This window comes from Lepidothrix coronata, unplaced genomic scaffold (assembly GCF_001604755.1).
Source record: "Lepidothrix coronata isolate B3197 unplaced genomic scaffold, Lepidothrix_coronata-1.0 Scaffold2, whole genome shotgun sequence".
Taxonomy (NCBI): domain Eukaryota; kingdom Metazoa; phylum Chordata; class Aves; order Passeriformes; family Pipridae; genus Lepidothrix; species Lepidothrix coronata.
The window spans coordinates 427,855-452,686 of NW_016690182.1; the positions used below are offsets into that span (position 1 = coordinate 427,855).

General features: G+C 43.6%; 1 protein-coding gene across 2 annotated transcripts in view; it reads left to right on the forward strand.

Annotated features, from left to right (window-relative positions):
- MAMLD1 (mastermind like domain containing 1) overlaps window positions 1-24,832 on the forward strand; it is an 82,263-nt gene that overhangs the window by 29,678 nt on the left and 27,753 nt on the right. For both annotated transcript variants that reach the window (XM_017819383.1, XM_017819393.1), the window contains exon 2: window positions 18,142-19,851. In XM_017819383.1, the coding sequence (XP_017674872.1) occupies window positions 18,142-19,851 (1,710 nt within the window). The remainder of the gene's footprint in view (window positions 1-18,141; window positions 19,852-24,832) is intronic.

The following is a 24,832-nucleotide window of genomic DNA, read 5'->3' on the forward strand; positions in this document are numbered from 1 at the left end:
CCAGACAGTCCACAGGATTATAAGGCTATTTAAATGAGAAGAAAAACTGGGGGACAGATGAGAAGGGAGGGAATTATATGGCTTGGAACAATACCCTCTTTCACCTTCCAGCTAGGACTGCTCAAACTGGATCAGGGCACTGGACTTTCTCTTCTTAAAGCCAGGTTCAAGCATCCTGGAGCAGGTTGGATAGAGAGGATTTCCATCACATCCTTTCTTTTGAATTTTTTTCTTTTTACTAAATCTTAATGCAGTGCCTTTCATGCATTTTGATGTGAAGTTTCAAACTTGCATAAAATTTCCACTTCTGGCTGTTCCCTCAAAATAGATGTATAGGTGTGGCCCTGAACTGCTGTTGTTGGGCTTCTGTCTGCTCCAGGACATTTCTGAAATCTTGTAACAGTCTGGGGTCCAGTGTGTGCAGGGCTGCCTGTTTTTCACAATGCCTCCCATTCCCATGCAGTTACTGTCTTTCTTGGGGGCCCCCCAAGGTGTGGGGTCCCATCTGACTGGCCTGTTAATTTTCCCCAGCTCCATTTCCTTCCCACCTCGTAACCAGCAGAGAGTTAGAGGGATGCAGGCTCTGGGGTCCTGTGCACCACAGGAGTACCAGAAGGCAGGCAATTTGCATTTTAATAACTCCCTCATTATGTATTTGTCTGATCTTGTCAATATTTTGCATTTTTTAAATTTTGCTGACTGCAGACGTTGTGGACTATCAAGTCGATAATTAGATTGCCTGATTTTAAACACCTCGGTTATAAATCAGAGCAGTCCGGTTCTACAGCCCAGTGCTGTGCCTGGAGAGCAGCTGCCCTATATATGGAAGGCAGAAGATTTGAGGGAAGCATTGCACACAGATTTACTGCTGTTAGGAATGCCTTCGGGAACATACTTAAAATGAGAGGGGATCGACCCTTTTTCAGAAATAAAAGTTACAGAAATTAAATCTTTATCACAGGACATAGCATCACCTTGCCTGTCAAGTGAGTGTGATTCTCCCCACACCAAGCAGGACTGTTGCAAATCTCACCTTTAGTTTATTCCACCTGTCTAATGAGGTGGAGTGTTTTGTTTCACCTAAAGCCTGAGCTAATGGCAAAAGCATTAAATGCAAATTGCACCTTCAGGACCCCCCTTGAATCACACAGCACAGCTTGCACTGCCGTTTATGATGGGTTTATCTCACTGTTGTCTAAGGCTTTGGAATTATAAATGTTTGTGTTAGACATGTACTTTCCCTTCCGTGTAGTGCAGTTATTTGTATTACATGTGGGGTTTGAAACAAGGCAAATACGGTGAGTGCAGAAACAACAAAATCTCTCCAGGTGCACAGGTATGTGAGAAGTGAGGGTAAGTGCTGGTATCATTGTAAAAGATGTGGAGATTATTTCATTCTCAAAAGAGGTAACTGTGAGTGGATACACAGAGAAATGCCCACTGAAATCAGCAAGAAAGCTCAGGTCCAGTTATAGGAGAGAATAGGGATTATTCTGAATATAGAATATCCTAAAGACAGATTTCAGAGAGGAAAAGCCCAGGTCCTGCTTTTATTTTAAAAAACATTACTGATGAGCACTGAGATATCCAAACAGAAAATGTGTTTGATGCATGAGGCAGGGGAGAGCCTGGACCCGATGAGATCTGCAGTTGGCATTGGAATGTGGCAGAATGGGTGCTGGGAGGACATCTGCACAAAGGAGCCTCCAAGAACAGGTGAGCACAGACAAGGGCAGGGTTTGCTTCTTTAGATTTGCATCAGGAGCCAAGGGAAAGTTGTGTACAGATGCGTTGGAGAGGGAAGCAAAGCAGCATTAGAGGCTGCATTATTTCTCTTACTGTAAATAGCTTTTCGTTCAGCATGGAAAGACAGCAGCTCTTCCTGGGGTTATTTGCTGTTCTTGCGTGACTGCTTGATGGTTCAGCTCGTTAATGGACCAGGTTTCTATTAAAAGTGTTTAGTTGTTTGACAGCCATGTGGTTCACAAGCCAGGAACTTATTATGTGCTGGTGAAGGCTGCTGCTGCTTTCCTATATGGAGATATACACCTTTTTAAGAGGTAGTAAAAATTCCTCCTGATTCTTGGATTACCCTTAGAGTTAAGCACAAGCCATTAGCAAATAGAGGAAATGTACTTGAGGTTAATTCTCCTCTCCCATTCAATCCACGGGCTTCTGCACATTTTAGGGAGAAAAAAAGTTTGGCCTCTTTCAGAAAACCCCAAACCAGTACGTGTCAGTGAGAGATCCAGACCACGGCAATGTGAGAGGTGTCCAGGAATCCCGTGGCAGCTCTGTTTTGGCACAGTGAAACGGGCAGTCCTGATGAGCCAGTGTTTTCCAGAGTTGTCTTGGAAGAGCTGCCCAAGGTGCTCCCTCCATCCAAACCCCATCCCACCTGGCACCCCGAGCCCTGGGAGCAGGAGCACTTAGCGATGAGCAGAATCTCATCTTGCACAAGTGCCTGGTGAGGAAGCGTGGTGACACAGTGTCTGATCAGCTTGCACTGCTGTTCTTGCAGGGAATCGATGTCCTTGGCTGGGCTGAGGAATGGGGCCTCACACTTTGCTGGGGATGCAGCTCGCTCGCAGGAACCTGGCGAGTGCTTTCCTGCAGTGCAGCTTCATGTCCCACACCAGAATCGCTGTATCGTAAATGAGCAAAGTTTATTTTCAGGGAGTTGCTCATATTGACACTTCTGACTTACTGTCTGTCTTGTTACAGAAGAGATTTGTCTCACAGAAACCAGGAAATGCTGTGTAAGGGTGCAGCTGGAGCAGAAACTTCCTTAAATCAAAGGTCTACCCCAATGTCACTCTATTTCTCCCACGCGTTATTTTTTGCGTCTTCTCGTGTGCTAAGGGAAAGTGCTTCAAATTGAATTCAGTATTGTGAGTTAGTCCTTCATTGGTCATGACCAAATATAATACAGATTTGATTTTTCAAAAATGACCAGCAGTACAGATGGCAGGATCTGAAAGACGCTGGATGATCAATTAGGACCTCTAGATTCTCCAGTGCTTCAGTAAGGCATGTTTTCTTGGCAATAAATAGAACCTACAAAAAGGTAAGACAGTTATTGTAAAAAGAAAGGACTAATCCAAGGAGGAGATTTTTTTAATTGGAGGATTGATAAATTGTCATGCATTTTTCCTTCAAAGATACACTTATCTGTCCCTGTTAATATATAATAAATGATGGGGAAAAAGAGGAAAATTGTATTTCAACTTAAGGCCTTTAAGAGGAAAAGAGGAGTAGTTTTACTAGAGAAAGACATGCTCTATCTGATTGCTATTCCTTATTCCTTAGGACCATTAGGCTGTCATTTACACCTGGATAAAGTAAATATAAAATGCTGCCAGGTTAGAACAGTACTATTTTACATCCGGTGTCCAAACGATTGCACAAAGAAACAAGGTGAAGGATTAGGTCTGTGTTGGTTTTCTGCCTTGGATTTTTTAATGGAAAAAAAGTGAAGATGACTAAAAGGGAGAAATACAATAGCTGAAACCTCTGTACAAATGTGCTTAATTATAGTACACCTTTTCGTGCATCAGCACCTCTCATGTCTGTACAGAGCTCAAATAATATCAGTTCTGTAACAGACTTTACACTGGTACCAGAAGAAGAAAAAATAGGGGTTTTAAGTTTTGTTGATCTTACAAAATTCATTCAGTTAAAAATGCACAGCACGTTTTATGTTTGAGGTATAAAACAGGCCTTTTTCATAAAAAAAAAAAATATATAATTAGGCAATGGTTTTGGCTTTCTGTTTGTTTTTGGCTCCAGATCTGACTCAAATGTTTGTGTAAGAAAGGCTGCACTAAAAAGTGCAAGGTCAGGTCCTGCTGTGCTGCTCAAACGTGTCATGGAGGGAAGGGGAAGAATTGCTGCAATACATAAGGTTGACGTTTCCTGCCCATTTCCTATATCATGTCTGGTAAATGTAGTGACTGAAGCACAGGAAACCAGGTACATTTTCTCTGCAGTTTCTGCAAGCAATTTCAATAGAAAATAAGTTTCTTTTGAAGAACTGGAGCTCTCTTCCTCCAAAGCAACCACAGTGGTGGGATGAGGTGTACAGGGCTGGGTATGTGCCACAGTATGGAAACAATGGTGCTGGTGAGCACTAGGAGGGACTCTACTGAAAATTTTCTTCAGAGAAGTGGGCTTTGTTAGGAACTTGGGAATGGGAGACTGGTTAAATGCTTGTTGGTCATGCTGGTTGCAATGCTGTCAGGGACCTGGCAGAGCTTTGAATAGGTAAGTATGGAGGTGAGGGATTGCAGCCTTGGTAAGCACTTGGAACTACTGAAGTTAGTCCATTTGAAGTTTCATTTCCTTCTACAGAGCAGTACCTGACAGCCTCTGTGCCAACGTGAACTAAAATGGTTACCCCCAGCCACTTCTTAGTGGTTCACCTGTTTCAGCCTCCATTGCATTCGCAGTCAGTCAGTGCTGCTCAGCTGCAGTTCAGCTACTTCCACCTGAGGGACTGTCATTTCTTATAGAGGACAGTCATCTTACCGTGCTTCAGATGTCCCTGTTCACCAGCACTGAATAAGATAAGGGGACTTTCTCTTGGTGCAATTCCACTTGAGATTGCTGAGACGACCTGGGTGCAGCACATGCAATGTCCTGCTGAGGTCCCAGCATGGCCCAGAACAGTGGGTCACGTTAACACCCACACTAACTGTGCTCACTCACACTAACTAATCCCAGAGCAGCCTTGGCTTTGGAATGTCTGAGCCCTGGGGAAGGAATATGAAGTGATGAAGTGATCTCAAGCATCTCTGAAATGAAGTGAACCTCCTCTCTTTCTCTAGGGTTAAACTGGTGCCCCTTCAATTCCCTGAATGCCCTGAAACTTGAAGGTGGACTCAACACGTTGTTTAGTGGCAGATCAGAGCACTTCCAGCAAATCCAAACTTTTGTTCCCAGTTTGCAAGGTCCTTGCATCTCTCCAGTAACACTCCATAGTGCCATCTGGACATGACAGTTTCCTGATCGTTGCAGCAGTTGTATCCTCACTAAACAGTAACAGTAGCTGAAAGAGGAAGTTTCTCCCATTCTTTCAGAAAAAAAGTGAAGCTGCCCTCCAGCTCTGTGCTTTGGGAGAATTCATAGTTCATTCAGTTTTGCAAAGTTTGATGTGAATGGTTGCGTGGGCAGCAACTCACCATCCGCTGCCATCTGGGCAAGCCAGCTCCTCCTGCCCCTTGTCCTCAAAGGCAGACAGGACATCCCTATTTCTGTGGCTGTGGGTGGCTGAAGCCCTTTGGGGAGGAATGAGAAAATTCTCAAGAAGTCACTGGATTCAGTGACAGCTGTGATAAATTAATATAGAAAAAGAGTTTTGCCTTTACTTTCCAACACTGGAAGAAGAGCATGTTCTTGGGCTTGAAAACTTTTAGGGGAAGTAGAGTAATTCTTGTGGGTAAACTGAAATGTCATAACTAAAAGGCAGCAACAGGTTTTTTCATCCTAAACTAGATATGTACAGTTTAAGTGCTCTGACCTTTCAAGAATATGTTTGCTCAACTCCAGACACCGTGCCTGTATTAGAAAATGGAAGGGTGATTTACTGTTGATGTTCAAAAGCATACGTGAGTTTTCCCGTAATACTGTTGTTTCTTAGCAAAGGCTAAGTCTTGCAACCCACAGTTCCCAGTTAAGGAGCCCTTACTGGGATGAGGACCATACCCTAGGATGTCAACCTTGTACTCTGGGTGGAGGAAAAGCCCCTACTCATTTGAAAGTTTAAGTACTTTAGGAAAGGGCTCAGGGGGGGAAAAAAAAGAAAAAACAAACAAACAAAAACACAAAGTGTCTGCAGGTTTTTTTCTTTTTTCTTAACCTGATGCTCAGGTTATGCAATGTGAACACTTTGGACAGATAACTGTGATGCTCTTGATTGAACATGTGCTATGCTTACAAGAGAAAAATAACTCTGACCAAAAAAAAGAAAAAATGCAGGTGAATATTGCAGACATAGTGCACAGTGTGTGCTGCTGCCTGGCCACTGCCTCCTGTGCATCTCAGCCTTGCCCTGATGCTGTTTCCCCACTGTTCACACCTCCCAGACATGGCCATACCTGTGGCAGGGTAAAGGAACTAATGAACACAGTTTGTTTGGAAAGTCCCATCATCATTTAAAGAGTTTTAATAACAGGTGTTTGATAGCACATAGTAATGAGAGAGAAGATAAGTGAAATGTGGAAATGAGGAGCCCATTTGTGAAGCACTCACAAGGTCTAAGGTTTTCTAAGGTTTTCAGGTTATCTTGTCGCCTTGAAATTAAATTAGAGCCAAGTGTCTAGGCTCATCTGCAAACCTCAGCTAAGGCACTTAATGAAAAAAAATAGTTCCTTTACGTGATTCCCTTTCCTTCACCATTAACAGGATATATAGGATTCTATCAGTACTTCCTCTGTAAATCAAGATATTGTCTCCATGTGCAGCTCCAGCTCGGTGTGGAAAGCATTTCATATTCAAAGCTTCGAAGGTCAATCATCTGATTAATGCTGCCATTCCCAAGATGAGTCTTTTCTCTCTTTGTGGTAACCCTGTAGTTCTGAAATGCCTCATGCAGATGACACTGAAAGCATTTCCTATGCACTCAGACTTGACCCAGCTGCTACAGCAGAACTGGGGGTGCTGCAGCCATTGCAAAAGTTCCTTTAGGGAGTGAAGGAACAAGCTCCAGCCATCCAGGAGGTTTGCATAAGATAGACCCACTACAGCCAGCAGTAAGTTTCAAGGCTGTTTTTGCCCCTCTGCTGTACATCTTCCTAGAGTTTTACAGAGACCAGGACCACATAAAATATTCCCAAACCGAGCAGCGTGCTTCATCCTGTGTATTCCAAACTACCTCCTCTGTTATGACAGATAACTGCAGTCTGGCTACAAAATCTGTATCAGGGATTGGTAACCCTCCAGGATGGTACTTGGCACTCAAGAGCTAACACATGTTTTTGTTACATGAGCATGAGTCTAATAAAATGGCTCACTGGTTTAATATGCCCCTTTGTAAAAACAAGGCGCAGTTGGGTTTAGAAATTGTGATGATTTGGCAAGTTCAATTATTAACTTCTCTTGCAGGGTTAAGCTTTGACCAGAAATTTGCCATGAACTCACGGGCACATCCTGCTAGGAAACAACATGCAGAAATCCTTCGCTGTCCTACTTGATTTATCTGCACAGTGCAAACTCGGAGTGTAGAGCTGTATTTTCCCTGGAGGAAGTCACAGCAAGCTCCATCACCACGCCAGAGTAGCATGTTCTGAGGTTTTATTGTTTTAGTACTTCAATATAGTTCTGCTCTGCTCAAGACTGTGCATTGAAGGAAACTTTGGCAGGTCTTGAACTGACGAGTTTTATAGCCCACTTTCACCATGTTTTGGGAGAAAAGTTGGAATGTGGTGAAGAGCCCGAGCTATGTTAGCTATGCAGTGTCCTGTGGGATTGTTTGCGAACACAGCAGCTAAAGATAGAAGCGCACCACAGAGATGCTAAAAATATTGTCCAACTCTACGGTGGTTGTTTAGCATTTGGAGCGCTACAGTTGGCCTTACACAGACAAAGGGAAGATGCAGTTTTGCAATTTGAATATGCAAATGAAATCCTGATCTTGCAAATGTGCAATCATATGCTTGAATCTAAAAAGACCACTTGTATTCCTGAAGTTAAGCATTGGCACGATTAAGAGTTTAATCAGTCAAATACAGCGTCATCAGAAGTCAGTGTGATTGCAATGCAATGCAGACACTTTGCTTCAAAAAACAGCCAAAAAAAAATCACATTGTGTGATTAAGATCAGATCTTTACATTCCACATGTTGATACTTGGAACCATGTTGTCTGATAAATCATCTCTTATTAACGCAGTAGGTTGCAAACAGTTTCTTCTTTACATTTATATGCATGATTTAGTAAACAGTATTTTAATATCGGTGGGAACACATGCTATGCTTCATAGCTTTCAACTGTGTGACCTTTCAAGGCAGAATAAAAGCCTTAGAAATTAGAGTTTACATAAAATCTGAGAAGTGTAGAAAGCTTAAAAGGCTGTGTAATTCACTTCTGCAGCAAGAACACTATTTTCTCTAACATTGTTTGCACAAGTCAGCATTTATGTTGTCAATTTGCAGTGATGAATGTGTGATTAATATTGCTTCTAGGACAGAGGGGAACTGGTATCTATAGCAAGTGGAGAGGTTCTCTGGTTAAAACCCAAGTAACTTAGGCATTGCATATTCTGCTAGAGAGAATTTCTCCAACTCCTGTACATTTTTTTAATTCACTCCTTTAGTTAATAATAACGAATGAACAAAGAGTGAACTCTCATCCCTGATGAAGTCACTGTCCCAAAATATTTATGGAGTCATTTAGGTTGAAAAAGACCAGAAATCATCCAGTCCAACTGATTTATTTCATTGAGGCCAGGATTTCAATGGCTTTATGCAGGATGAAGGTGTCGGGGTGCAACCTGTGTTTGGCTTGGGATTTTTAGTACCACTGATGTGCAGAATCCCCGTAAAGGTCCCTGGGTAAGTAACAGTTACTGTTCAAAGAGCACGTTACAGGAGCCAGAGCTGTGTGCTGGTCCAGGAGGAAAGGTGCGTGCAAACACCATGTTGCCAATGAACAGTGTTCCTATTCCAGTTGATACACACAGAGAATTGTGGAGGTGCTAGGTAGATAGAGATGAAAGTGGTGGGATAAAATGAAGTAGTGAGAAACAAATTAAATATTCACTTTTCTGCTTTACAAAACATTTCTGCTTCTGTCTGTATGCAGACTTCTCTCTATACCTAGTGGGTCACTCACCAGATTCATCTTTTTTTCTCTAAGTGAGGCTTGGTTTTTTGGTTTTGTATTTATCAATATCCTGTTTATTGTTTCATTTTCTGAAAGGCAGAGGAACATCCAGGAGGCTACAAAGGGCAGGAGAGGAGCTTTGGGACATTTCCTTTTCTTGCCCATTTCTCCCATCCGTCTTAGAGTTGTGTTCCAGTTTCTGATACCACTTATGAGAAGCCTCAAACTGCTCTTTTAAATGTTTAGGTCCCCACCAAGCCTAGAGGAGAGCTCTGGATGCAGTAAGGCATCTCTTTGCAGTACAGACAGTCGGCAGGAAGGCACTGGGCTGGCAGTTGTAAGGAGACTGGTGGTAGCATTCGGGTGCAGCCGCACAGGGGAGGCTGGACCTATTATTCTTTGGGAGAGTAAGTGTGAATACTTCAGCTGTTGGAACAAAAACGCCCTTTTTTTTTCTTCCCCGACTGAAATCCCATTGTTTCTTACTGTTCTGTGAATTTCAGAGCTTTTTGTCCCTAGTTTTGACCTAATTGGAAGCTTTGCCTCCAGGCTGTTAATTCCCCAACCATACCTTTTGATAAAATGGCACCAGTAGTTTGGTAAAACTGCAAGAGTAAGTCTTCTGAGATTTTTAAAAATAATGCAATATTTAGCAGAGAAAAAAGTGTCAACCCGGGTTTTATCTGGTTATCTAGTAAATGGTAAACTTACCTTATAATTTAGGAACATGTACAGCCAGTTTCTTCTACTTGTGGTCATTGCATAACTGTGCCAGTGTTAGGGGATGAAAAAGAGAAGAGAAAAATATCTTACAAATCCTGAGAGACCCAAGTAGCAAAAACATCACTTTTTGCTTAGTGGAGAGGAGCTGCAATTCTCCAGCCCGGCTATTGCCATGAGAAATTAATGTAGTCTACAAAATTACTGCAAAGTGTTCCACAGGACTTTGAAATTAATGGACTATAAAAAAAGATATAAAACAATACTGCTGGTATTAAAACTGAGGTAAGATGAGGTAATACTGATAGAAAGGCGTTGAGTGTAAGATTGATCTTGATTTATAGCCAGATAGGAAAGAAATGCTCTTGCACTACAGCTTAAAACCAAGAGGCAGAGAACTTGTTCTGTCTTCAGCTGTCTAGTTAATAACACTTGTCATTAAATGGAACGTGGAAGTTACAGCCAAACAATATGTGTGACGTGATTGCTGTAAGTCTTCAGATGACTAATTGCGAGGCATCTGTACAGAGATCTCCTGCTAGCAGCACAACACAGGAGCAAGCAGTAGTCCTGTTCCTCCAGATCCATTTGTCAACAGCAATTTTTCTCCTGGAAAAATTTCCATTTTAGCAGTGCCGTTAATACTGAAAGCAGACGAATTGCTAAGGAAAGACAAGATGGGAAGTCTCTGAACATTTGTTTTGATAGGGCAGATCTCTGTTGGTGCCTCCGAAATGAGTCTGGTAATTCTGTCTGACCTGAAAAGTAGCAATGCTGCTGGTTTGGGTTTTTTTTTTCTTTTTTCTTTACAGTGGATGTTACTTGGTCTCTTGCATGCAGCTGGCTTGTGTGGGATGGCAAAATAGGTATATTCTTGGCTGTGTCTTTTTTCTCCTTGGAACTGGTCCTACATTGATCTCTTCATGCGAACATTAGTGATGTTTCCTGTAATTTTACAAAAGGGTATTTAGAAAAAGCTTGTTCACAAACTTGCTGCTCTGTAGCCTGTCAGTTGTTCCAGTTTAAAGCAGGATATAGATCACACATACGTCTGTCATTATGAGCATAATTGCATTCACACAAATCAGTATGAAGAAGTATTTTCTTCCCTTTAATTTTTTGTAAAAATTTAGAAATTTTAGAAATTTACCTTAGGCTCATAGTAGTCCAGGTTGAATTTCCTGTTAGTTTCTGTGGTTTAAACTTATTGTAAGATCACAATTCAGTTCCGGTTTTGTATAGTCATGACGTTTGATCTTCGGGATTTTTGTGCTTACCAGCTAAACAGCCAGGTCTGCAGTCACCTTTTAGAAGTTCACATAGATTTAACAGTCAAACAAGAGACCTGTTGTACTGCAGGAGTGTCACAGGAAAAGGGGATTGATCATAGCTTTGGAGCCACTGTGCAAGGGAGCAAAACGCCGTGTCGTGGTCTCTGGGGACACACACGAGGTGTGTCTGTCAGCCCAGACCCCAGTGGTGCACACAGCTCTGCTGGTTCCTACAGCTTTGCACTCACAACAGGGAGCGTGGAATTTATTAAGGCAAAGCACACACCTTGTTTTCTTTTTTCCTCTTTTAACACAGCTTGAGGTCCCTGATTTACTGAGGGAATAACTGGAGAAGATCTCAATGAGTGGTGACAGTAATGGGGCAAAGGATCACAGCACACTCCTATCAAGTCAACTGATGTGTGCTGATGGGAGATCAAATTCTACTAATGCAGCAGCAGTGTTTAGGAGGTGTTTTATGTGTGCACAGCTTAAGTAGCAGTTTTGAATCCTTTTTAATATATTTGTTTTAAAGATGGCAGATTTCATATTGCCACTGTAAATTAGAAACTGGGAGAAGCTCTAGTGTCAGGTAAAAATAATCCACATAATGCATACAAGCTAGCTAAGAACCAGTGTCCTTTCATGGTTAAAGTGACTGCTTACATCCCCGGTTCCTCTTCCTACATCCTCCCTTCCAGTTGCCTGTTTCTGTGAGCATGATGAATAGAAGGAAATCCACCCTGTGAATTTTCCCTATTCGTAATCCTTTCTCCACCACCACACCTCATTATAAATGGATCTGCCACCTTTCCAGCCTAAAAGTACCCAACAGCCCCCAAAGCGGACTCTGCTCTAGCACTCCTTAGCTGAGGAACCGGGGAATTGTTTTTTATAAGCACACTGAAACACGTCTCTGGTAGCTTGGAATCGCAGTGTGATCTCTTTCCTGACAATGTGAAATGACAACTTTATGTCCATCCGTGCTGAAATCGCTCGAAATCAGAAGGGTCAAACAGCCTAAAGCAGTAGGAAGAATGTGATTTTAGCTTATGTTTAATCTTGGTGTGGAGAAAGTGAATGGTAGTTTTAATTGCTTGAGCCTCCTTGAGTTCTCCTTGTAGACTGAGATTTGACTTCGATAAAGCGCAGTTTATGTTCCTCCTGGTTAGGTACTGCTTTGGCTGCTCACTGGTCGGCAGGAGGCATTTTTTCTCAGATTCAGGTATATAATGTGAGTGTCTGTTACCAAACTGCAGCCAGCATGCAGGAGCAGAAACTTGCAGATGTGCTAAATGCACTTATTGCAGTGCCAGGTCCTGCTGTAGTGGAATGGGATCATTGCCCACGAGCGTTTGGGCTTTGCTGTTCACGTGCAAGCCAGCCTGTTACCCAACACAGCACGTCTGCAAGGAACTGCTGCCGTTTAAGAGGTAATATTATATCAGATCCACTTTCCAGCCTTCAAACACACAGGCACATTCTCACCTCTTTTTCACAAACTGTCCTCAAAGATTAGTAGGACACTAAAATCTATCTAGAGTGTGGATAAATGAGCAATAGAGAGCACAAAACTTTCCAAACTGTGAATTTAAGGAGAAAAAATTGTGAAGTTTTCTTGTTTTATGTGGAAAATTGCCAGTTCCATTTTCTCATTGCATGACTGTTTTTGTCAGAACAGATAGAAACATTTTGGGCTGATGGGCAGATAGATCTCGCTGAAGCTTGTTGAAGCCACAGAGGCAGAAGTCTTGATCGCTGAATGCTGCAAACAGTTTGCCTCTGGCAAATACATACTTCCAGTTTTGGCAGTGTCTAGTGTTTGAAAGAGACAGAGAGTGATAGATTCTCTGGTCAGTTCAGTTGAGCAAACCTTAGACTCAGGTTTTATACTTTGCAGAGAGTAAAAACAGTTTGCAATATGCCTTGAGAAAATACTGGGGAAAAAAAGACTTCTACTCATCTCAGGCTTTTGCCTTCCTCAGCCCTTCCACCAAAAATTAAACGTGCTCTCTCTGTCAAAATAATTCAGATATGTCAGATCTTAGCAGCCTGTTGGTGACCTGGATTTCCCAGGTGTTTTACTCTGAAAGGCAAAGCTGCCACCACATTAGGAATCCCAGGATCTGTGGTGAGATGGCTGTTTTCTCCACCTGCCTTTTACCATAATTTCTCTCTTTTCTTCAATCAAGTAAACAAAAAAGCCAACACCTGGGGTTTCCCAAGAGTTACAGGAGTCTTGAGATTGCTAATGAAAGAAGGTTATCTGACTCCCATTCTGGATATCCTAGTCATGGATCCATAAAATTGGATTTATTAAATCAGGAGAGTCTGCAGCAGTGATGCTGGGTACCAGACAAGGGGCAGGTGGACCAGCTGCTGAGGGGGATGCGGATGGCAGCATCCCCCTGGTCTCAGTTCTCACTTGGAGTGGCTGCGTAGGTGTGGGAATCACTGCTGTAGGTCGGATCTGTCCATGGCAATGAGTGGGGTGGGGTGGTGCAGATCAATAGTCAGCACCTTGCAGTCGCTGTAAATCAAGGCTTGACTCGCTGACAGGCTGCAGGCACCAGGAAGAGACACAGAAACACCTTGCCTAACATTTTTCCTCTCTCATTTCTGCATTATCTTGACCTAAATAGGAATCTTCTGGTGGAAGGGGGGGGTCATTGTGAGGCTGGAGAAGTGAGACTCTCTGGTGCAGGATGCGGTTGCTCCTTTCTCCTCGATTCCCACCTGCAGGTGAAGGTGTGAGTGACAGGTGGAGAATTAACAGGGCTGGCAGGAGGGCCACGGGGCAGCCTGGATCACAGGGAGAGCTGGGGTGCCAGCTGAGGACAGCTGATGTGTTAAGAGAGGAGGAAGGCTGAGTGCTGGCCAGGAAGGGAACCAGTCCAGAGGTGCCCCTTTGGTTGGTTGTTAAAATCCAATGGAACCACCACAGTGGGTATTTATTAACCATTTTTTCTCTCTGCTTCAGTTTTTGTCACTTCCCACCTTCCTTTCTCCCTTTGTTGAGTAATAGTAAGTTACTCAAGGCCAGCACCACCTCATCAGTGTGGAAGGTGCCTGAAGCCCAAGGTCACCCAAGCGGGCAGGCCCAGCGAGCCCAGCCTCGGGCAGGGCACAGCCAAGGACTAGTTTCTCTTGCCAGGTCTGCCTTTCCCTCCTTGCACAAGAGGAGCCTGTGGAGCACTCTGCCCACACGGAGGGAATCGGTTCTGTGTGGACTGGGAGCATGTGACAAATTAGCTGTTTGTAACCACAGCTGTACAGCTTCCGTGGACAGAGCAGCGTAAACAGTTATTATTTATTCTGGTTGTGCTGCCACTGCGAGCTAACAGGGCTACTCCTGTGTGACTCGGGTCTTTCCCAGAAAGAAAGCCTGCTGGTTTAGAGAGGATAGTAGTGCTGGGATCGTGGCACTCTTCACTTCTAAAAGCAAACCTGAGATAATGGAGAACTCATAATCGGATATTCCCCGAATCGGAGGGCCTGCCTTTGTTTCCCAGGTATTCCCAAACAGAAGTTGGCTTGTGCATGCCAGTGCATTTTAATGCATTTTGACAAGGTCGCAAGAGCCCCTTTGTTGCTTGTCTGCTTTGTCCTTGCTTGCACATCTGAATGAAGCTTTCCCATAGTGAGCTATAGGCAGCCTCAAGCCAGCTTAGGAGTGTGTGTGTGAGTGTGTGATGCATTTCTAAAATATTTCTCTTTACTCCTCAGGTATTCAGTTTGAAACACAGCTGCCCAATATACTAATCAGCAGAGAAAGGGGAAGAACATATTTTGGTGCTCTTCTCCTTTCTGTTGATTTTGTCAAATTGTGTAAGCCCTCTTGAAAAAAAAAAGGAGAAAGGGTTGGAATAAATTGGCTCCTTCCTGTGGAATCTCAGGCCAGATGAAGAAAATGGATAGTAAAAATGTTTTTGGTAAGGGAAGAGTTTACAAAAAGATAGGCTTTAAAGAGGTGGTCTTGAGTTGTCTGGGAATACTGCCTGAACATTCTGCAACAAGCAGCTTCTTGAGTTAGTGAGGTCAGGAGCTCCTGGTCCTAAAAGTTGTAGTGCCTTGGTGATGCTCTCCTGCCACTGTTGTGGTTGGCATGTCTGAGCCAGGCTGTGTCCCAGTAACATGAAACTGTGTTGCTGTCCCCTGCACTGGTCAGGGCTGCCACAGCAGCACATGCATGGGGAGCAGTCACTGGGAGCTGGGCAGGAAACTGCTGGCTCCTCAGAGCCAGCACCAGCCCAGAGAGTGCTGTGTGGGAGTAACAACCACCTGGGTATCCATGGGGAACGCTGAAACCAACCTCTTAGCTAGCCCAAGGAGGGATTTCTGCATGTAGTGGATACTTCATACTTAAGTGCCTGGTGAAATACTGTCGTCTGTTTTTTTCATTGGTGATGTGCTTGAAGCAGAGGGCTGATGGCACCCAGGTGTCCCTTCTAACCAAAATTATTCTGTGATTTGTTTAGTTACTTTAAGGAGAGTTATCTTTTTCTCTCAAGTTGGGTCTGTAGTCAAATCTATCTTAAGCAAAGCAGTGCTACTAAATTCTGTGGAGTTATATCTGCCTGCACTGGGAGAAATTGGTCTTCTGGATTTTATGGTCCTTCTACAAATACTCACCTGGGAAACAGGAGTCTTGATTTTCAAGAGAACATGACACTCAATGAATTTCACTCCCTCTCTTACAGCCAGGCTTCTCAGGAGGGCTAAGCAACAGCATCCTATTTAAAAGTCCTATCCCAGTTTTGGAATGCCCATGCCATCCGAAAGCTATGGCCTTATTTTATCTGTTTATATCTAGTAATAGTCTTGGGGAAATGGAGTTTTGTTTTCCCATCACATTTATTCCCCAGTGCAACAGTTAAAAAACTATTTTTCAGAGTGTTTAGAAAGCCCACATTTTTCCCCAGTAACTCAGAGCACAGGAATGTCCTATGGCAAAGGAAGAGCTGGCAAGGACATGCATGCCAACATGTCAGCTGGCCAAGGGTGGGAGATCCCCCACCACTTCCTGCCTGAAGGTTCCCAGGGTGCAACTTGGGAATGCACTGTGTTTGTTTTGGATGTGTGAAGCCCCTGTAAAGATTCTCTATACATGTCTGGGTTTTAAATATATGTAGTTATTCTCTACCAACATGTTTCAGCCTACGCAGGGCAACATCTGTTGAAACATGCAACCCTGGCTTAGTTTTAGCAAAGAAAATGAAGGAAAACAATTTCATCCATCATTAGACTAATACTTGGGAGAAGAGTTAGGCCTTGTTCCATTTCCTAAAGCTAAGCAAATTTTGGCCTCATCAGCCCAGAGGAGTAAGCAAATGGCTGACGGTTCAGCAGTGTCTGGCTGTGGTGCAGGGACAGTCTCTCCCAGAGAAAGCAGGGATCCCAACCCTGCCCAGCACTGCTGCCCAAAGAGGTCCTGGAATCAACTCTCCAGTGTTTTTTGAGCACAGCCCATGTCAAAGTAACTCCATAAGGGATAACTCTTAGGGAGTAAAGGGAAAATAACCATGTGAAAAGGGCTCTGCCCTAATGCCAAAGCCGCTGTGTCTGTTGGTGGAGGGTAGATGAACTCCTCCTAAAAGCTGATCAGTAATCTGCAGACTTGCCACAATGGTCGTGAACAAATATATTCTTTCACTCTCCTTCAAATGTCTGTGTAAGCTGGATACCAGCATGACAATGTCCAATACTAACCCCAAGCTGCATCTACAGCCTAAGCAACTGTAGGCACAAATCTGTCATGGTCCCTCTGCCCACCAATTTAGAAATGAGTGATGAGAGGGCACTGGTGTGAGTTCAGCTGAGTGAGTCACCAGGCAGCTCTCCCATGTTCCCAGCTCAGAACAATATACATTTGTGGGCGATTGCCTGAAGACAGGCTGAGTTTAGGGGTGGCCAGTAGCTGTTTGCACAGTGACCTTCATGTGCACGGTGCAGAAGGAGCCACACATGGTGTACCCACCCTGTGCCCTGCAGCCTCCACATCACACATCCTGTGACACTGTTGTCTGAGAGCACCAGAATTGCTGCCAGTTGTGGAGTGATTTAGGCAAAACTTTGATGTGTTTAAAAAGTAGTGTAAAATTTAGAAATTGGTCATACCCAGCACAGCCCTAGAGTGGGTCTGGTTATGCTGGGGTTAGGTGGGAGGGATTTCTCTGGTGATATGAGCTTTTATTAGATGTGAATTTTTTTGATGGGACCAGATGACTGGCAGCACTTGGAAATGTAGCCCAGAGCTGGGAGAGGCTCTACTGTGAGCTGGCTTAGAGGAACCACTGTTCTTTAGTTTTCCCATTGCTGATCAGATACTTTTCTAAATGCTGCCTCCCTCTATTGATAAACAAGGTCATAATGCTTATTTCCCTTAACTTGAAGCAGCAATGTTAATGTCTGATTAATCCTGTGACATACAGGTCATGCTTGTTAAAACTGAAAGCCATGGATGATTCTATTTGGACGAGATTGCCGTATGCTGAATTAGTATGAGAAGTGTTGTTTTCAGTTTCACTTTCTTTATGTGTAGAAGGCAGGTTTCTTTTCCCTAAGATTTGTGGATTTACAACTCCACCATGTCTTGTAGATGAAGATATTTATATAATGGTGTTTTGAAAACACATCCATTTTTATGAATGAGTGGCAATCCTTCAAAGGAGCAAAGCCCACAATGCCTTCGACTTAGAAGAATAAACAAAAATTAAGGAGTTTAGCTGTTATTTACTCTTTCTGGAATCTAAAACATCTGCGATTAGGAAGCTGGAAAGTCTGTTTAGATAGATAGCTGAGAATTTGTTTTGTTTTGGTTTGTTTAGAAAGTATGCCAGTTATTTCAGATGTTCTGCCTGTAAAGAATGTAAAACAATTTAGTTGTCTCAGGTCTGAATTTAATCCAAATCACTGGCGGAAGGTCACTAAATTCAGTCCAGGGTTTCATTCAGATCTGCCACTTAGACCTAAAAAATGTTACCATAAAAATGTTGGCATGTTTGTTATGCAGGGAGTATAATGTCTTAATTGAAATAGAAACTATTTAAAAAACTTCTATTACAGTTCACATGACAGACAGTGTTTTATAGCTTTAACATCTGTTTTAAGGCCAACACATGAGATTTAGCCTTTGTCTGATTATAACTCTTTTGATTTCAGTAAAGTAGCACCCATTTAAATCCTGATTGAGTTTGCTTCACACGACTGGGTTTTTAATTGTATGATTTGATTTTTTTTCATCTCCAACCCAGTGTTTCAGTATGGACTTCAGCACATATCAGAATAAGGTCAATAATGGATCCTTTCTTCTTGCTTTTATATTTCCACAGTTACAGGGATCCATTAAAAGAAAACTGGAAGATGACAGCTCTCCTGCCTCCAGTGGCGTGCCTGATGTCATTTTCCCAAATGACAGTAAAAGACTTTGTCTCGATGACGTAAACCTTGCCATGGGCCAGGGTGCCAATCCCAACGTGGCGTGTCCAGAAATGCAAAGTTCCCCGTTCTCCACCGGTCACGGCGCTTCTTCCCTGGGAGTCGCGGGGCATCCGGTGCTCCTGGAAAACAATCACATGAATGGAGGTGGCATTGGCTCCCCGTTTTCAGTGGCACCCAACACGGAAATAAATCAGAAGGGGTCAATAGCAGGGCAAACCAACAACATTGTCCACTACGACGAGAAAGGAAACAGCTTACAGTCTGTGGACCAAGAGCTGCAAGATCTGTTGGAAGAGCTGACGAAAATGCCCGATCCTTCTCCCAATGACCTGGATCTGGAGAAGATTTTGTGCAGCAAGGCTGAAGATCCACTTGGTCTGAGTCATTCTCAACCAAGCATAAGTACCACTCCAAAGTCCTCCCCACAGACTTCACACTTGGAGAACCATGTTGCTAACAAAGATTTTTCTCCGGGCTGCAATCCAACCAGTGGAGGATCTCCTCAGATGAGACCAGCGTCTGCTGGAGCCAACTTCCAAGTTCCTCCCTCGAACAAACCTGCTGCATCGCCCATCTCTACAGCAGCTCAGGGCAAGAACCAACCACCACCGATGCTTCCAGTGCCCCTGCCCAACATGCCCAGCTCCAACTGGCACGCTCAGCAGCTAAAGCAGCTGGCAGCAAGCAAGCAGGTGTCTGGTACTAAGCAACAAGTACAGGCTCCCAGCTGGCCAACTATGTCTCCTCCTGGTCTCTCTCCACCTTACAGGACAGGATCATCCCCACACCATCAACCTTTCAGTCCTCAAAATGTCATGGTGTCTGGCATGCCTGCTAATAATTTACCAGGAAACAACATTCAGAGTCCTCAGAACACTCTACTTTCAAGCATGACTTCCAGCAGCACCCCATCCAATGGCCCCTCTCCTTATGGGCCTGAGAAGCATTCCAGTCCGGCTCTGAACCAGCAGCCCTTCAGCCCACAGAGCTCCATGCTGCCTGCCCTGACAGCAGCCAGCTTACCAGCCAGCAACATTAAAAGTCCACAGAACAACATGGTTGGCAGCATGGCCTCCACAAATACCGGACGTTCTCCACCATACAGGCCAGAAAAGCTGTCAAGCCCAGCTCTGCATCAGCAGCCTTTCAGTCCTCAAGGTACATTAATCTCTAACATCACTCCCACCAGCAACCCCACAAGTATGCAGAACTCGCTTTTTAAATCAATGACTACAAACCAGACCAAAAATATGAACATAATTATGCAGCAGCCATCCAGTAGCTTACAGCCAGGTCTGGTGAATGAGAGCCCTGTTAACCAAGACCAGTTTTCTTTCAATAACACCAAACCACTGTCTCACTTTGCCTCAGAGTCAGCTACTCAAAAGATGTCCCCTCTGACAGCAGGACAAGGACAGCAGTCTCTCATTCACTATCTCCAGCAGCAGCAGCAGCAGCAGCAGCAGCAGTCTCCAGCCACACAGCAGTCCCAGCAGACCAACAACAGCCAGTTTCTCCAGCAGCAGTTCCGACAGCTGATGCAGCCTCATCGGGTGCAGAGACAGATGCAGCCTGCCACGCTGCCATCTCAGAGCAGACAGGTGAGAACATCTCTTCTGTCTTATATGGCTTCTGTGAAAATATTGAGTCATTTATTTTTTATTTTTACTTTCCTTTGTGTTTGAAATGTGATGTCACTAAACTTCTGGGGTGTGTGCAGTGTATATATAGACAAGGCAATAACAAGGTTCTGGTGTTATCAGAGTAACTTTATTTTTTTCAGTTGTAATATACTGTAATTCCATGCATTGTCTCTTCTAGCCCAGTGGAGAACTTTGTGCTAATGGGCAAAGCACATTTCATATCACTAAAATAATTTTCTTTTATGTGTGTAGGTGATATTCTTATTGAACTTATAAGCTGTAGAGATACTGTCATTGCATTTTTCCTGTCATCCTTTCAGTGGGAATATCTTCTTTTTATCTTAGTGCCCTTCAACAAATTCATATCCGTGTTATGCTTCTGAGGCTAGAAAAGATCAGGTGGGGTGAGAAGTGAAGTTAAAATATGTCCTTCATGGACAGCAGGTCAAATAGTACAGCTCCCGAATAGCAAAGAGGCAGACTTGAAATACCTGTTACTGGCATTTGCCAGGAGCCATTCCCTGCTTTGGATGAGGGCCATTCCCCACCCATGGTGATCTGCGATACCGATCGAGCTGGTAAATGCGAAAGTGCAGCTGGCAGAAGGGAGGCACAGCCCTGGTTTCTCTCCAGCCACCTTCTCCCTGAGACTCACAGAGAGGTGTGACTCTGCTACTACCCCAGATAAGAGACATGTACTGTGAACAGGGACTTGGGAGCACGGAAGGGCTTGGGGAGTCAGTCTGAGAGCTGCCTGGGTGTGAGAAATAAACAGTTGTCTTTTTGTTAGGAAGAACAGTTGGGAACACAAACTCACTACCAAACCAAGGACCTTGTTAGGGTGAACCAGAACTTTGTAAGCAGAGTCCTCCATCAGCTGTGCACAGAGGCCCTCCATCAACTCCTTGGGAAGGACTGAGACACTTCTCTCCCAGCAAACCAGAGACTGATCTCTGAAGCTCTGCTGGGATCCGTGTGAGAGCTGAGCTGGGGAATGCGCTCTAGAGCTGGGGTTTCTTTGCTCTCCTTCCCTGCTAAGTGACTGGTTCTTATGGAGGTGGACTTCTTCAGTGTAGGTGACTTGGTGTTACCGTGTCCTATGATAGCAATGAGAAATAAGGGGGTAGTTACAAAATGTCAGCTTCTTGGTGGTAAATCAATGAGGTGCATTTCCACTCTGCCTCTTTAGGATCAACTTGCTCTCTTCCAAGTTGTACTCCCTCACTTCATACAGCAGCTTAAAACAGGCAGCAGGAAGAAGTGGTGACTCCCTGAACTTGTTACGTGAATGTAGAACAGGTAACAATATGGCATCTATACTGCACTTCAAAGGGTTATCAGTACAAGGCCCTAATTAAACAAAGACTTGGAGCAGTTTTGTTGCTTTAAGTGCATGAGGACCTTGTTTGTGTTCAGTGGGACCCAAATTAAACACACGATAGAGGGCCTTGCTGCTTTGGGATCTAGATGTATGGATGGACATTCCATGGAAAGGGAGGAAAGTGCAGCAGCTTCACTAATTATTCCCCACCAGATGTTTTACTCTGGAGGCAGGTGTGGGTGAAGAAACACATTTCCAATGTTTTTTTGCATCTTGGGTGAGGGCTACTAAGTTGTTAACCACAGTAACATGATCACTTTTGAGCATACGTCCATAACCTTTGAGCATTTTTTTGGCTCCACCGCTGAGTCTGTGGAGTTGCAATATCCATGTTGGATTCCTGAGGTTTCCTATGCCCCAGTTTTCCCTACTTTGCATTTGAACCACCTCTGAACCCCCTACATAACTGATTAGCAAAAAAAAAAGGGGGGAGAGGGGGAGGGCAGGGGAGAAAAATTCATGCAGCTTCTCTCTAATTGGCCAAAATAGTCCTTCTTCCAGCAACTTTTCTGGTACTCTGCCTATGCTGCATTTTCAGCTGATTCTCACTGTCAGAGAGAGAGTTATTCTAAGCTGGCTGCTATCAGTAAAGATCAAGGACAGTTAAGACAATGATTACAGGTGATGAGCATTTTACATTTTCAGACTAGTTAGGTAAGCTTATGGTGCCTCCCTCGTTTTACAGGGAAGACTTATTACAGTAATTACACACCAGATGACAGTGCTTCAGTTTTACAGTCTGTTGGGCTGCCGAAGAAAGATGGTGGATGTTCAGGAGTGGAGCATTTTGTAAGATTTTGATAACTTCACTGCAAATCTCATAGAAGGAAATGGATCCTGAGTGCTGAATTAAAAGAAAAATTACATGGGAAAATTATTGTAGGTAGGAATCTTTGAGAGTCTGAGATACGTGCTACGTTTCTTGGAATCTAGCATGGGGATCTGTCATTTGCCTGCAATAGATTTCTTATTTATATTGAGAGCTTGATACTGAATTTTGGGCCCAACCTGCTGTGTACCAGTTTTACTCCATTACAGTGAAGTAGCCCCGGTGACTGTGGTTTGTTTTCCAGCAGAGTACCCAGAGCTGAATTTGAGCTTTGCAGAACCTCAGTGCCAATTCTCTCCTGTGGCAGGTGATGAGTAGGACTTTTCAAGCATAGAGCAGTTGTTTGGTTAAAAGGCAAAATGTTAAAGATTCAGGAGGCAGGGGAAACAACTTCTTCATCTCAGAAATTAGTAGCCTTCCAGTGGAAAATTGCCCTTTTTTAGCCTCATTCACAGAAATTTGCTCAGAGAAAAATAACAGCATTCCCTGGAATGTTGTTTAGTGCTTAAATGCCGTCCCCTTACTCTGTGTGTGTGTTTGCAAATGTGACTAAAATTTATAAAAAGAAGGCATAGTACTTTCTTCTTTGGAGCAAGAGGTGCAGCTTTGTACAGAGGAAGAATGTGGATGGTGGCCAGTTGGAGGGAGAACAATAAACCATGAAATTTGATCCTTGTAGCAAGCACAGCAACATGGGGAAGAGAGCAGCAGCCAGGACATAGACCCAGAGTGAGCATTTTGCTGTTGTTTAAATGCATATTAAAGCAAAGACTCCACGTCCCAAAAGCAGGGGGTTACTCTTGGTGCCTCACAGCTCCACCATTCCTGTAGTTAATGACATATCTCTTAAGTGTAATCAGTCTGTGTCCCAGATCCTGTATTGCCTGGACAACTGGTAAATCTGACAGGGGCTAATCTGCCCCCATCTGAAGCACTGTGTCTGTATTGTTGAGCATTGATGGGTATTGATGGAGGCGCTGACAGTTCGTATTGTGGGACAGCGCAAAGCCTGGCGGGGGCTCACGCTGCTCTCCTGGGTAAGGGCAGGTTTTAGTTTTATTCCTCTAGGACTGGTGCTTGTGAGTGAAATTGTACTCAAAGGTCTGGACTCGTAAATCCCCGATATAAAGATGGTAGTAAATGCCAGAGAGTCAAAGATAGTCTCCAGAACTATCATCCACAGTTTTCAGGCTTAAGCTTCGCCACTTGACTTTATTGGCTGTTTCTGAGTGTGTGAAAAGCTGCATTTGCCCAGGCAGGTTGAATAGTTGGGCATCTCCCTGATTTTCGTGTTTAAATAGAGTTTGTACTTGCTGATCTCCTATTCTGGCAAGTCAGATACATTGGGCCCAATTCTGCCTTCAGCAATGCTGATACAACACGCCTGCTCCCAGAAGAGCTCTTCTGTTACTCCCTCCGGTGGGAGAGCAGACACAGGGCTCTGTGCAGGGAAAGGAGGGATCCCCTCCTCCCTGAAGGCAGCAAAACAAGCTGGTGATCTTTGCAGTTGAAGTCAGGCTACAATAAAATAAACCCTTTGGGTGGCAATTCCCTTTCCAAGCCCGTATTGATCTGAGTGAAAACTTGGTAGTCCCGGGAAGGAAGGCAGCATTGCCCACTGCTCTGTGTGTGAAATGCTGAGAACCAAAACACAGCCAAAAAGGTTGTTATGCTGGGGGGATGTGGGTAATAAACAGCCATTGTCTGGGTGGGACACGCTGTGCTTCTCTGAGCTCCTCTTGCGTGGTAGGAACTTGTGCTATTCTTAGAGCTCTCCGCATTCCTGCTGACAACCAGAGAGTTGCATGCTGGATTGTCAGTGAAGGGTATATTTGTTTCATCTCCATTGCCAAAAATGACGGTAGAGAAAAAATGATAGGAGAAGAGACACAGAGAAAATTAATATTATTTGCAGTAAAAGTGGTTTTATTTTTACTACATGTGGACTGCATGTGAGATAGTGAAGAACACGCCGAAGATTAAAAAAGCCTTTGAAAAGCAAAGTGTTTCTTTAACTGTGGTAAAAGCAGCAATACATTAACTGAGTTGGAAGAGTAAATTGTAGGTTGCAGAGAAACACCAAAACCCCTGAGCTAGATTAAATATACTAGGGGAGGGAAAATTAAACAAAAAATCTTGTTTCTGACCATGAGTTCTCAAAATATAGAAACAAAACTGAAGAGGAAACACACTGTTATAAAGAGCAAACTGACCCAGAGCTTAGATGTCAAAGGTTAAATAAATATAATGGAATACAAAATACAGCTTTTATTAATATAAACAGAAATGGTAATACTACAGACTAATTCCTGGGTGTCATATGTTATGTGAAGTTATTTCTGCCTGTGAAGAGTCAGTGCACTGTGGCTGTTAGATGAGACCATTCTGATCCAGCAGCACTTTAGAAGCTCTAATGCAGGTTGATGAAAAGTTTGGAAAAGCAGAGAACACAGCCTACAGCATCTGGGTACATACAGTCCTCTTGCAAGTACAGGGAAGAATCGTGGTTCATTTGGGATTTCCAAGATGTCACAAGGAGTCTTGCTAACACATAAAACAACCGTAGTATCATGTATTATTAATAAGACCAAAAATACTGGCCACATTTCATCTGAAGTTTCAATCCCCCATCCTTTTTCTTTTAAGTGTCAAACTTATTTTTAAAGCCACTTTCAATGAAGTTCTGCTGGTATCTTCTCTCTTCTCTTCTCTTTTCTCTTCTCTTCTCT